At 59.3% G+C, this 13,372-nt stretch overlaps 1 protein-coding gene across 2 annotated transcripts; it reads right to left on the reverse strand.

Annotated features, from left to right (window-relative positions):
• Nucleotides 1-1,067: 1,067 nt before the first annotated feature.
• Nucleotides 1,068-10,770, reverse strand: DNPEP (aspartyl aminopeptidase). 2 transcript variants are annotated; one of them, XM_056111702.1, is made up of 15 exons: nt 10,702-10,770; nt 10,098-10,191; nt 7,980-8,068; nt 7,738-7,851; nt 7,363-7,488; nt 6,863-6,993; nt 6,556-6,631; nt 6,340-6,447; nt 5,942-6,019; nt 5,378-5,461; nt 4,465-4,625; nt 4,134-4,173; nt 3,243-3,344; nt 1,528-1,695; nt 1,068-1,204 (listed from the first exon to the last, which is right to left on the reverse strand). In XM_056111702.1, the coding sequence occupies exons 1-15, from the start codon at nt 10,705-10,707 to the stop codon at nt 1,154-1,156; spliced, it is 1,428 nt and encodes a 475-aa protein (XP_055967677.1). In that variant the 5' UTR covers nt 10,708-10,770; the 3' UTR covers nt 1,068-1,153. The 2 variants fall into 2 exon arrangements, with proteins under 2 accessions (XP_055967677.1, XP_055967676.1); XM_056111701.1 differs by having other exon boundaries at nt 10,595-10,724.
• Nucleotides 10,771-13,372: the final 2,602 nt, after the last annotated feature.

Consider the following 13,372-nt stretch of genomic DNA (forward strand, 5'->3'; position numbering starts at 1 on the left):
ATGTAAATTTCATTACTTCCTCTTTTCTAACAGCTACACAGTACTCCATTGCCAATACACTTATTTTTAAAAAATAACCTGGAGATAGATTTAACTCCCTTACTCCTAATGCTGTGACTAGTCCAGTTTTTACTAGCGTATTCGGTGCTTTCCTCTGCTTCACCTACTCAAACTTTTTTGGGGGGGCGGGGGGGCGGGGCAGTGCGGGGCAGAGAGCACTGTTAGCATTCCTGGGGGACCATGCAGTTTGGGGCACTCCACATGCTGGGGCTGGGGGTCAGGCCCAGATCGTCTGCATGCAAAGCACATACATGAATTATGTCCCTAGACATCCAAAAAGTTTTTGATGGGGCCAGAGTGATAGCACAGCAGGTAGGGCGTTTGCCTTGCATGCAGCCAACCCAGGTTCGATCCCCAGCATTCCATATGGTCCCCCAAGCACCACCAGGAGTAATTTCTGAGTGCAAAGCCAGGAGTAACCCCTGAAATGGCTGGGTGTGACCCAAAAAGCAAAAAAAAAAATGTTTTTAATTTTGGGCAACACTGGCAGTGCTCAGGAAATACTCCTAGCAGGGCTCAGGGGACTAACCAGGGACTGAACCCTCGTGGCTATGTGCAAAGCAAGCGCCCCTCACCCCAATCTATCCCACTGACCCCAGAATTCATGTTTATATTGGCATCCCCGTCAATGCAAGGACACTGCGATGACAATTACTTGGATGGACGGGGCCACTGATGTCTCCATCAGACTCGAACTTCCCGTCCTGTGGAGGGTCCGATGATGTGGTCCCCAGGACCGCTGAGCTGGAAAGTGGACCCTGTGGTGCAGCACCCAGAGGGGTGGGGTGGGGGGAGCCGGAAGTGGGAGCAGGGACTGATGCTGAGGGCACGAGCTGGGAAGTCGAAGAAGTGGGCACGAATGGCGAAGGGCGCCACCCCCGCGCCCAGCCCACCCATGGCCACCCTCAGGCACAAACCTGCACGAACTACTTGAAATCAGGCCTCCATCAGCACCCCCGCTGCTCCACCCCTCCGTCCCCCAAAAATCAAGAGTCACAGAGGGAGTCTGCGTGAAAAATCCACTTTAATAATCCAGCTTCAGCTCAGCTGAGAACTTCCCCTTCTCGGGTGCACGAGGAGCTCCCCAGAGGCCTCAGTCCACCAGGAGGTTCCGGCTCAGAGAAGGGAACAGCTCAAAGAAGCCCTGCGGGTGGGGAGGAGAGGAGGAGAGACACTTGAAATTAGGGGTGACCGGCCGCGGGGGTGAGGGCTTCCCATCTCAATCTCCCCCCACCCATAGGCCTGGTAAGAGGTGTCTGCTTTACCTGCCACCCCGCCCCTGGCCCTACCCCTTTTCTGTCCCCTCACTGTCCTCTGGGAGTCAATCAGGGCCCCCTGAGCCTTGACGAGAGTAGGGATGCTTCTCCTCCCACCTGGGAGCACCAAAGCCCACCGGCCGCATGGTCAAGCCTTCTTCCACCCTCCCTGACCCTCCCCTCCCTCCCCCCATTGCTCTCCCGGGCTCACCTTGAAGAGAGTGAGGGTCTGCAGCACGCCCGTGGTGCAGGCGGTCTCCCGGATGGAGTGCATGGCCAACTGCGGGCTCCCCAAGTCCAGGACGCGCAGCCCCAGCCGGGAAGCCAAGATGGGCCCGATGGTGGTCCCGCACGGGGAGTCATTGCGGACCATGAGATCCTGCGGGAGGAGGGGGGAAGGGGGACAGGAGAGGGAGTGAGCACCGCATGGGACCAGAGGACGGAGCCCTGGGGACGGCGCCTGAGTGGCCCCGACACTTGCCCCCAAGCCCCGAGTCCCATCCCTGGAGCCGCCCACATGCACAGAGCGGCTTCACAGTCTGGGACAGACCCACAGTTGTCACCCTGGGGCCACAACAGCCAAGAGGACGGTCAGTGGTGTTTGAGGGATCCTAAGCGGTGCCAGGATCAAACCATGGTTGGCAGAGTGCAAGGCCAGTGCCTTAACCCCTGGACTGTCTCTCTGGCCCCATAATTTTTTCTCTTTGTTCTTGTTCTTTAAAGCATTCATGTTCTGGCTATCAGCTCTTTGAGAACCCCTAAGATCTCCCTGATAACCCCCATAACTGGCACACCTGAAGTACTGCGGGGACGGGGATGGGGTGCCCTCCCCCTCCCCCGGCTTGGTGCCTCCCCAAAGACAGACCCAGAAGGGAAGAAAGTGTGGGTGGGGAGGGGAGAAAGCACCTGAGGCTAAGCCAGGATCCTATTTGTGTGTGTGTGTGTGTGTGTGTGATGCTCAGGGGCTGCTCATGCACTCAGAAATTATTTGTGGCAATGTTTGGGGGACCCTATGGGATGCTGAGACTAGAACCCTGGACAGTTATGTACAAGGCAAACACCCTCCCCGCTGGACTATGGCTCCGGCCCCGGATCCTAGTCGTGACTGTCCAGAACCTGCTTGCTGTTTGTTCCTGGACCCCAGTACCTGGTCCAAACATTCAATTTCTGCATGCATGGGGATGCATATTTCTTCCTAAGTGCCTGCCAAGCTACCCGTGAAGTATTCAATATGCCAAACACAGTAACAAGTAACAAAAAGTCTCAAAATGGAGAAGTTACTGGGCCTGCTAGAGCAAATCGATGAACGACAAGAGGGCAGTATTTGTTTGTTTGACAGTCTTTCTCTTGCTGAATACACTGGGGAGAGCACTACAAAGGAGGATGGAACAGCTGGACTTCCAGGCTCCCTGAGCCATGCCCAAACCCCCTAAACTTAAGGAAGCCTCCAGCGTCAGCAAAAGAGGCACAGGAGAGGGCGGGAGAGATGGTTAAAAGGGCCCAGCTTTGTCCGATTCTGTTCCTGGCACTGCACGGTTCCACCAAGCACTGCCAGAAGCAACCCCCAGGCACCACCATGCCAGCCAAGAGGAAATCCTGAGCACCGATGGGTGCAGCTCCCATATAAAAAGGGAAAAAAAGGAGGCATACAGAGCAGCCAGGCGGGAAGGAATAAAAAAAGGCAGAGCTGAGCCCGGAGCCAGGAAGACACTGTCCCTTTAAATCTTCCTCACATAAATCAACATAGCACATGATCAGTCCCACGTACAGGCAGGGAAACTGAGGCTCCATGAGACGGGTAGAGCAGAATCAGCATCGCTAGCCCCACGTCCCTGCTCGGTCTCCACCCCAAATTCCTGCTCTCCGCACCCCAGGGGAGGCCCCACTTCACTTCCTCCCTCCCAGCTGCCTGGGTGGTACCCTCACCTGCAGGGGCACCCCGACGCTGCTGGCCACCTCTCGGATAAGGGCCTCTGACACTGCGTTCGAGGCATAGCGCTGCTTGCTGTTCACCTTGATCACGGGGCCCTGTGGGGCAGAGCCAGGGAACAAAGAAGTGGGTGATGATCCTCCCAACCTGGGAGGGAGATGGGGCTGGAGAGAGGCGGTCCCGAAGGGAGAAAGGCGGGGCCGGAGGGAGAGGAGGGGCCGGAGGGAGGCGGGGCCTGGAGGGAGAGGCGGGGCCCGGCGGAAGAGAGGCGGGGCCTGGAGGGGGAGAGGCGGGGTCTGAAGGAAGGGAGAGGGAGCCTGGGAGAGGCGGGGCCCGGCGGAAGAGAGGCGGGGCTGGGAGGAAAGGAGGTGGGGCCTGGAGAGGTGGGACTGGAGGAAGAGAGGCAGGACCCAGAGGGAGGCAGGGCCTGGAGGGAGGGAGGCGGGGCCTGGAGAGAGAGGCAGGGCCGAAGGAGAGAGGCGGGGCCCAGAGGGAGCGGGGAGCGGCTGGAGGGAGAGAGGCAGGGCTGAAAGGCGAGAGGCGGGGCCTGGAGGGACAGGCGGGGCCCGGAAGGAGAGGCGGGGCCAGGAGGGAGAGAGGCGGGGCCGAAGGAGAGAGGCGGGGCCCGGAAGAAGTGGGGCTGGAGAGGCAGGGCTGGGAGAGGCGGGGCCTGGAGGGAAAGAGGCGGGGTGGAAGAAAGAGGCGGGACCTGGAGAGGAGAGGCGGGGCCCGAAAGGAGTGGAGGGGGAGAAGGGGGAGTGGAAGAGGCAGGGCCTGGAGGGGGAGAGGCGGGGCCCGAAAGGAGAGAGGCGGGGCCCGGAGAGGCACGTTCCATAGGCGGGACCCTTGGCCCAGAGTCCAAAGAAGGAACTGAGCCCCTCGCTCACCTTGTGGAATAAGGGCCGGTGGTTCTCCTCATGTTTGTCCCTGGAAGAGAAAGGCAAAGTGCCTAGGACAGCACCCCCGTGCAAGCCCACCCAGGCCCATCTCAGCCCGCTCGGCGGTCTCCCTCGCCCCCCTCCCCAGGCCAAGAGGACCTCTGGGTCCTGCTGAACAGTGCTCCTGGCAGCGCTGAACCGCAGCTGGAGATGCGTTTACACACAGAGCCTCGCCGAGGTACTGGGCTCAGGCACTAACTGACCAAGCTGGCCTTGGGGCCGGCGGAGGAAGTGGGCACTGAAGCTCCCGCCCGCCCGAGCCTGGGCACTGGGCACTCACAGGTAGTTGGGGTGCACGGCATGGGCCATGTCGGCGCTGATCATGTAGGACTTGGGGATGGCCTCCTCGAAGGCCGTCAGATGGTGGGGCGAAGCCGAGATGCGGCGCAGCACCAGCTCGGTCAGCAGCGACTGGGCCCCCTGGGCACTCTCGGACCCCACCTGGTGAGAGCAGAGTCATCTGACTGAGGGGGTCTGAGAAGACCCCACTTATGTCAACTGTGTCCCCGGAAAACTGTTGCCGGGCGAGGGCCAGTCACTCCAGTCACCTCTGGAACAAACCGTGCACCTTCTCCTGACTCTCCACACTGCGCCCCTCCCTTCTCCCCAGCCCCCCACCCTGGGGTCTCAACCCCAGTGCCGGCCCGAGCCCCACCAGAGAAGATGACCCCAAGCCCAAACTGCACTGTCCGTGGTCCCTAGGCTGGAGAGAAGGTTCCCAGCAGTGTAGCCGGCTAGGACAGCCTTCCTATGGTGGCCAGCTGTGGGCACGACAGAAGCCCCTTTCTGGTCATGACAGGGATGGGGTGCTCTCTTCCTCTGCGCCCCCTTTCTCCCTGCCAGCTCTGTGAGGATGGGCAGGAGCCAAAACAGCCAGCCTGGCTCCCAAGATGGAAGGAAGCCGCAGGGGTGAACCCTAGGGCAGGGCCTGTGTTTGTGCATCTCAGACTGCACCCCAACATACACGCACCGACTAGACTGTACCCAGGGCTGCTGGGGTCAAAGGGCAGAGCCCCAAGGAGCTGCCCCGAAGCACACGGGCTGGGGTCAGTCACATCGGGACCGAGTCTCAGGGGTCCAGAGTCAAGGAAGCACCACAGTCTTCCAGCCAGGGAGGGGACAGGGGGTGTCCTCCAGCTAGCAGGGGGGACCCAGTGCACTGCAGAAGGTTCCAGAAGGCTCCTCCCCAGTACCTCTTCGTTGTCATAGAGAGCGATCATGCGCACGTTGGGGTCCGTGGCCAGGGAAGAGGAGCCTGAGCAGGAGTCGATCAGGGCCTGGTTTGAGAGGGAGCAGGACCGTCAGCCTCACCCCAGCTCCCTCCTGGGCTCCGCCCAGTGATGCCTCAAAGGACCCGCTTCCGCAAGCATGGGGGGTGGTGGGTACAGGGAAACATCGACCCGCCCCCAACCCCCTACCAGGAGCGCAACAGGGTAGGGACAGGACTAAGCCTCCCTTCAGTTCCTCCCAGAGCCCATCCCCCAACGCCCCAGTATCAGGACCCTGCAGCCAGGGCTTTCCACAGCCTCCTGGGGCCTGCAGGGTGCCCCCCGCCCCCACCCCCGACCTCTCCTTGCAGGTACGTATGAACTAAGCCATGCCCCAGCCCAGGGGTGTCCAATCGTATCTGGCCTGCCTCCCCACTTTCAGGCAACACAGTCACTCTGAGTCACCCGAGTGAACACACAGAACACACCCCTCCCTCCCCTCCAGACCGCTAATGCTTCTGACTCTGGCAGCAGGGCCCCGGGACGCACCTGCAGGGCACAGAAGCAGCTGTGCAGGTTGTCCAGCCGAGGGGAGAAGATGAACTCATCGTAGGCACCTCCCAGCACCTAGAGGAACAGGACGGCGGCTGGGATGCACCCCTCACCTGCTCCTCTCGGCTCCTGGGGGTCCCGGCCACCTCTTCCCATCACCTCCCCAGGACCCCCTGAGCCGCGTGCTGGAGAAGGGGGACAAAAAACGGGCCCACGCTGGGCGGGGATGGGGGTGGGGGTAGCCTAGATCCCTTCACGGGTTCCTGTGAGCCAAGAAAAGTGGAGGACATCGAGGAAGACTGTTGCCAGGGGTGGGATGGGGGGGGCAACTACTGGTGGGCCCTTCCCCAGAGAGGGCAGGGAGGGCCCTTCAGGGGGACGGGGGGAGTCCTCACCGCGGGCTGCGTGTCCGCGAGGCACAGCTCCATCTCTGAGATGTCCTCGGGGCTCAGCCCCAGGTGGGAACTCAGAAGGGACATGAGGACCGAGTGGTGTCTGTCGTCCTGCGGGCCAGACGGACAGACGGACGGATGAATGGATGGAGAAACAGGAGGCACTGCTTCCTCCACCCCCACGCCCGGCTCCCACTCCACCCACCCCTCCCAGCTTACTGCAGAATTGAGGGGCCCCGGCTCGGGGCTCCCCTTCTCCAGCTCCTCCTGGATGGCTGTGGCCAGAATGGGGACCCTGTGGGGAGACACGGCGATGCAGGTGTGGGCTCGGGCATCCCACACAGCTCCTGACAGTGGCGGAGCCCAGCAGCCTGGACATCAGCCCGGAACCCAGGCCACTACCGGAACATGCTGGCCTCCCAAGTCCCCTGGAGTTGGGGGCAGGGGGTGAGGGGCCCTTCCACCCTTCCGCCCCGGCTACCACCCCAGCCCTCTCCCATCACAGCTCTGCCGCCCCCCAGCTCACAGGTGCATCTCCATGTTGGGCCCGAAGTTCTCGTTGACGTTGCGCTGCAGGTGGATGGCCAGGTGCGGGATGCGGAGGATGGGTCGCTCCACGTGCACCAGCCGCTGCTCCAGCCGGCCTGAGTTGGGGCACTGCGGCCCACCAAGGCATGTCAGGCCAGCCGGGCACCACACGACCCCAGCTGGCCAGAGCCGCCCTCTCCCACTGTGGTCTGATGCCTCAGCACCCCTGCCCGGAATGGGGGTGTTTCTCCAGGGGATGCCCAGGAAGGAAGCTAAAGCCCACCACCTCCCAGGTCCGACCCCAGTTTTTTTTTTTTAATGGGGTGGGGAGGATGGTGGGGCCACGAATGCCCAGCAGCGCTCAGGGATCACCCCTGACGGGCTCGGGGGACCATTAGGAGGCTCCGGGGAATGGAACCTGGGTTGGCTGCATGCCAGGCCAGCGCCCTACCTGCCGTGCTATTTCCCCGGCAAACCCCCTCCTCCCAGTTCCCACACCTTGACAATGACGCGCCCAGCCAAGGTCAGGTCACGGTCAAACCAGGTGCTCCAGATGCCGCCGCCATAGGTCTCCACGCCCACTTGCTGGAAGCCCACCTGGCTGCGGCGAGACCGCCTCTTCACCTGAGCAGGGACAAGAGGGCAGAGGTCAGGGGGCAGAGGTCAGATCACCCAATGTGCAGGTGAGGCTCAGGCCAGGTGCGGTTCTGGTGTGGAGGGAACCGACGGGAATGACAGGCACATGATGCCCGCCTCCCCATCCCCCCTCGCCACCCTCTCGCCCCCACCCCCCCACCTCGAACTCCCAGTTCCCTTTTGCAGGGGCCTCCCACAACAATCCTCCCCAGTCCCATGCACAGCCCAGCTCCTTACCCGGAGGCAGGGGCTGTCCGTGTGGGCCCCAATGAGGCTGAACCCGTTGCCAGGCACGTACTGACCTCCCACAGCAAAAGCGATGATGGTGGAGGAGTTCCTGGTCAGGAAGTACTGCAGAGGTGGCGGGGGTGGGTGGGGTGGGAAGAGAAAAGGTTCGAAGGGGACAAGGCCAGCGGGCACCCGGGGCTTCTGGGACCCAGTCTTTGGGCTTGCCTTTGTCTCCACCCCACCCCAAGTACCTTATTCTCGGGCTTGATATCCCAGGTCTCAGCCTCCTTGAGTTCATGGAAGCCAGCCTGGAGGAGGCGGCTGCGGCACTCGGCCACAGCTGTAGAGAAAGAACAAGCAATGAACTCTCAGATCCAGTCAAGGCGGCGGTGGCAGAGCGGCAAGAGCCGGAGATGGCAGCGGGATGTAGGCTCTCATTACTCTGAACAGCTCAAGGGGTCATAATCTTTCTCTGTGAGTGAACTGGGGGTGGGGGGGAAGGTTGGGATATTCTGTCCCAGGGAGAGCGCCACTAAACAAAACTGGCCAGTTGCCGGCCCCAGGATGCCTGCCCGGAAGGGGACTGGTAAGGACGGTGGTGGCCGAATTTGAACGTGTCTGAATAGGGCTCTTCAGGTCCAACTCAGCATCACAGCAGAGTACAGGTCCCAGAGTAGAGGGGGCGCCCCAGGTTCCCACCATGGGGTCCTACCACTTTTTCCCCAGACCAGCCCACACTGCCCACTGTCTATTATGGAGGAAAACCTCCCTGAGCACCAACTGCCTGGAGCATCTGCCCCCTTAAGGTTCTGCTGGACTAGGGGCTGCAGCCCGCCCATGGCCACTGGGGCCCACCAGCAGGTCAACCTGGACCCCCGGGGAGAGGGCATCAGCAGCCGGATGGTGCCTTTGTTTTTTTTTTTTGTTTTTCGTTTTGCTTTTTTTGGGTCACACCTGGCGATGCTCAGGGGTTACTCCTGGCTCATGCACTCAGGAATTGCTCCTGGCGGTGCTCAGGGGACCATATGGGGTGCTGGGAATCGAACCTGTGTTGGCTATGTTGGCTGCGTGCAAGGCAAACGCCCTACCCACTGTGCTATCGCTCCAGCCCCCGGATGGTGCCTTTGGACTTTCTGATACTCCGAAATCACCGCCGTACCTCTGGCCGGACCCCAACAACTTGGAGCCACGTTTCCCAAGAAATTAGACCACCCAAAGTCAGGTATGTGGGAGCCACACTCACGAAACACCTCTGGCTCAGCCATACAAGCTCACTTATTGATCCTGCTTCTGAGATGTATAAATAAATATCGAAACAGATCAAAAGCTGCAGTTGATCTCAGACCAGCGCACGGCTGAACAGACCAGGGCAGATGGGGGTGGGGGGGAACGGGGAGGGTCAGCCTGGTGCCCATCCAAACAGAGTTCCCCCTGCAGTCACTTGCTCCCACAATCCACAACTGCCACCATGGATCCGGCTGGACTCCAGTGTCTCAGGTCAGAATGGACCTCACTGAGATATTAATCTGCTGAAATCTCAAGTATGTGGTGTTTATGATAAATCTCTGGACTTTCTCCGGGTCAGTATGGGCTACCTCCCCTATGCCTGAACTTCCAGAAGCCCAGAAGTCAAGTCCACACCCCAAAGCCACCACCCAGTTCAAAAAAGCTATTCCAGTTGTACCTTCCTGGTAAAAATACTGAACGTCCTGGACAAACATGAGTACTTCTTAGTAACTGTATTGTGAACCATAATGCACAAAAGGGGGGGGTGGCGGGAGGGATATGGGGACCCTGGTGCTGGGAAATGTACACTGGTAGAGGGATGGGTGTTGGAACATTGTATGACTGAAACCCAACCATGAATAGCTTTGTGATGGTCTATCTCACGGTGATTCAACTTAAGAGAGAGAGGAAGGAAGAAAGAGAGAGAGAGAAAGAAAGAAAGAAAGAAAGAAAAAGGAAGAGAAAGGAAGAAAAGGAAGGAAGGAGAAAGAGAGAAAGAAAAAAAGAAAGAAAGAAGGAAAGAAAGAAAGAAAGAAAGAAAGAAAGAAATTCGCAGGCGGAGAGGTAGTCCAAGAGAAAGGAAGAAAAGGAAGGAAGGAGAAAGAAAGAAGTAAAGAAAGAAAGAAAGAAAGAAAGAAAGAAAGAAAGAAGGAAGGAAAGAAAGAAATTCGCAGGCGGAGAGGTAGTCCAATGGGTAGGGCACTTGCCTTGCACACTGCCCACCGGGGGTCTATTCCGGGCACCCCATATGGTCCCCACCTGAGCGCGCCGGGTTATGACCAAACAATCCCCCAAAAGAACTTTCGCGATGGAGGTGGGGTCCCCGGCCCCCCTCCCAGGCCTCCGCTGCCCTGACCACTCACCGTGGAAAGGCGAGGGGCTCCGGTTCACGAACCTGAGGAGTTCCCGGGCCGCGGCCTGCACCGCCTCTTTGCGGGCCCTGCCGGTCATGGCCACCTATGGAAAGGGGGCGCTCAGTCTCCGACGAGGCGTGGGACCCCCTCGCTTAGACTCCAGCCACCCCGGGCTGTCCGCAGGGTCCACGCGTGTGCGCGCCCAAGGCTCGGGCTTCTGCCGGCCCGGGGAAGCAGGAAGCGGCGCTCGGGCTGGCCGCCGGTCGGAGTACCCCCGAGACCCGCCCCTACGAGGCCCGGCCCCCACGTGCGCGCCGCGCTCGGTCCCTCCCGCACGGCCCACCCACCCGAGCTCTCCGGCGGGCCCCGGGGAGGGAACCGAGCCAGCCGGGACCACCCGGCCCTGCCACCTCCCGTGCACCGCGCCCCCCGCGGGCCACCCCCTTCCAATCTCAGCAAGGTCAAGCCGCCCACGAGGGGGCTTCCGGTTTCGCTTTGCATCGGACCTTGTCCCCCATGTCTCAGTTCTCAGCCGCTGAGCTCGGAGCTCGATGGGCGCCGCCGGGTCGGATCTGGGATAAGAATTCGAGCGGAGCGGGCCAAGACTACCCACCTGCATGGCTCCACCCGGCCGGCCTGCGTCCGCGCGTACAACCCGGCCCCGCCCCCACGCCCGCCGGGCGCCCCGCCCCTCGCCCGGACGCCCCGCCCCTCGCCTGCGCCCCGCCCCTCGCCCGGAACGCCGCTACTTTCGTCCGGAAGAGCCTGCGCCCCGCCCCTCGCCTCCGCCCCGCCCCCGAAGCCCCGCCCCTCATCTGCGCCCAGTTCCTCCCTGGGACGCGGCTCCTTTCGCCCGGACGCGCCTGCGCCCCGCCCCTCCACGAAGCCCCGCCCCCACTAAGCCCGACCTCTTGCCTGAACGCCACTACTTTCATCCGGACGAGCCTGCGCCCCGCCCCTCGCCTCCGCCCCGCCCCTCCCCCGAAGCCCCGCCCCTCGTCTGCGCCCGGTCCCTCCCTGGGACTCGGTTCCTTTCGCCAGGACGCGCCTGCGCCCCGCCCCTCCACGAAGCCCCGCCCCTCTCCCTGAAGCCCCGTCCAGCTCCCGGGTGCCGCTCCCCTCTTCCAGACTTACCTGTGCCCCGCACCTCCCCTGCGACCCGCCCCTCGCCCGGACCGGCTGTGCGCCCCGCCCCTCTCCCGTCAGTGCCGCCCCTCGCTCGACCGCGCCACCCTGTCTGTCCCTTTCGCTGTCCCCAGTTGCCCACCCGCCCCTCTTCAGTGTCCGCAGGGGCCCTCTGCAGCCCGCGAGGTGCTAGGACAGCCGCGAACTGCCGCCTCCCCTCCCTCTATTCCTCCCACCCCACCCCATCCCACCGTGAGAAATCCGCTTAAAAAAACTTGGTCTCCGCTGCTCACCTGGTCCAACGCGTGCTGTGCAGAATGCTCCCTCTCTCCACAGGCAGCCTTGTATAATAAAAGCAAAGAGACCCATGTTTGCAGAGCGCTTACGATGAACTTTAGCTTTATGATAGCTAATCTTCGCATCTGCCCTATCAACTTTTGTACTTTCACTGTCTGCATTTTATACATGAATAAATCAACCGAAATGCAGAACCAGGTGACCGGTTCAAGGTAGAAGTGGCCGAAGTGGGGGGTTGCACTCCATTTGATATCTAGTTGTTGAAACTGAATAGCTGTTAGCGGCTTCTCTGATCTTTTCTGGACCTTTTGCTAAGTGAAATGTTACTTAGTTACTTGGTAATGAGCTTAAAGAGTTAATGTTAGTAAGTGAAATGTTACTAGAGGTCCCCAGGGACTCACCCAGCTGATGTCTGTACACTTTCCATGGTTTATAGCAACTCAGAAAACAAGTTCCTTATGTTCTTTCAGGCAATTGCAGTGTTCCAATGACAAGAGGAAAATTACCCAAGCACCTGCATAGCCATCTGATTCTGAGCTGGACTCTAATGTGGCCTTTAGGCTTGTAAACGGATATCAGGGTGTGGTCAACACTCCAGGAATTTCAGGAGACAGCACAATCACTGTTTGTCCCCTGTGCTAGGAATGTGGGGAGCAGTTTTAAAGAGCTAGGGCCCTTCACTTCAAGGAGTAGGTATTGCAGGAGGATGTTCAAGAATACCCTCTGTAGTGGATGCAGAATTCAGAGCATCCCCTGCCATTTGCTGAAATACCACTGTGAACCAAGCTTCAGCACGGTTCTAGGCTATTTGAAGAGCCAGAGGTCTGGCTACCCAGGAGGACACGTTCCAGGACAGAAAAAAAGAAAAGGAACCACACATTAGGGAAGTGGACAAAGTAAAACCCTTAATGTTCTTCTGATCACAAAAAAATGTTGCTTGGGTCAGGTACTGGCGCAGGGGGAGAACACAGACCATACACATGCCCTGAGCTCACTACTTTACACTGACCACGTGCTCGCGCGCGCACACACACAGAGTACATGTAAGAGGTGAATAATTCAAATATCCCTCAAACACCTACCTTTGGAAGTAAATGTGTAATATTAAATATCTGAGATTTTCTGTTCTGTTTTGAGGTCACATCTGGCAATGTTGAGGCTCTATTCCTGGCTTCTGTCTCTGTGCTCAGGACTTACCCTTGGCAGTACTCAGGGAACCATATTTGGTGCCGGCGATTTAATTAAACCAGCAATGCAAGGCCAGCACCTTACACTTCTTTCACTTTCTCGAGCCCTAAACATCCCATCCTTGACACAATCTGAAATCAAATCCTCAGCAGAGGGTGAAGCAATCTGTTGAGGATCTAGGGCAGACACTAGTGGGGAAGCATAGGCCAGCCACCTGTTTGGACCCAAAGTGAGATGAGAAGAGAGAGGATGACTGTAGGTAGGTCCAGACTCGCACAATGTGATCGTCTCCATGTCTGTTATATTGTATGGTAGAAATCAACATATTTTAGGCTGAATAGATGGTACAGCCAATAGGTCACTTGCCTTGCACACAACCAAGTTTGATCCTTGGAACCATATGGTCCTCCCAGCACCACAGGGTGTGTCCTCAAGAGGCACCTAGTACCAACCAGGTAACCCAGGTACCCCCTGGCATTGCCAGGGCCAAGCAGCAGACTCTTGCCTTGAACCTCCAGCCACATTGGCAGAGAATCACCAGGACAAGTACATGGGCATTCTGAGCTCCACTTAGGAGAATATTCCCCAAATTATTTAAGTACAGAGAGGATCTAGCACCAGAGAATCCTTCCAGCTGGGTGTCCCCAAATTAAAAAGTGTATAGATTTTTAAAT

Source organism: Sorex fumeus, unplaced genomic scaffold (assembly GCF_029834395.1).
Source record: "Sorex fumeus unplaced genomic scaffold, SorFum_2.1 ptg000014l, whole genome shotgun sequence".
NCBI classification, from domain to species: Eukaryota; Metazoa; Chordata; class Mammalia; order Eulipotyphla; family Soricidae; genus Sorex; species Sorex fumeus.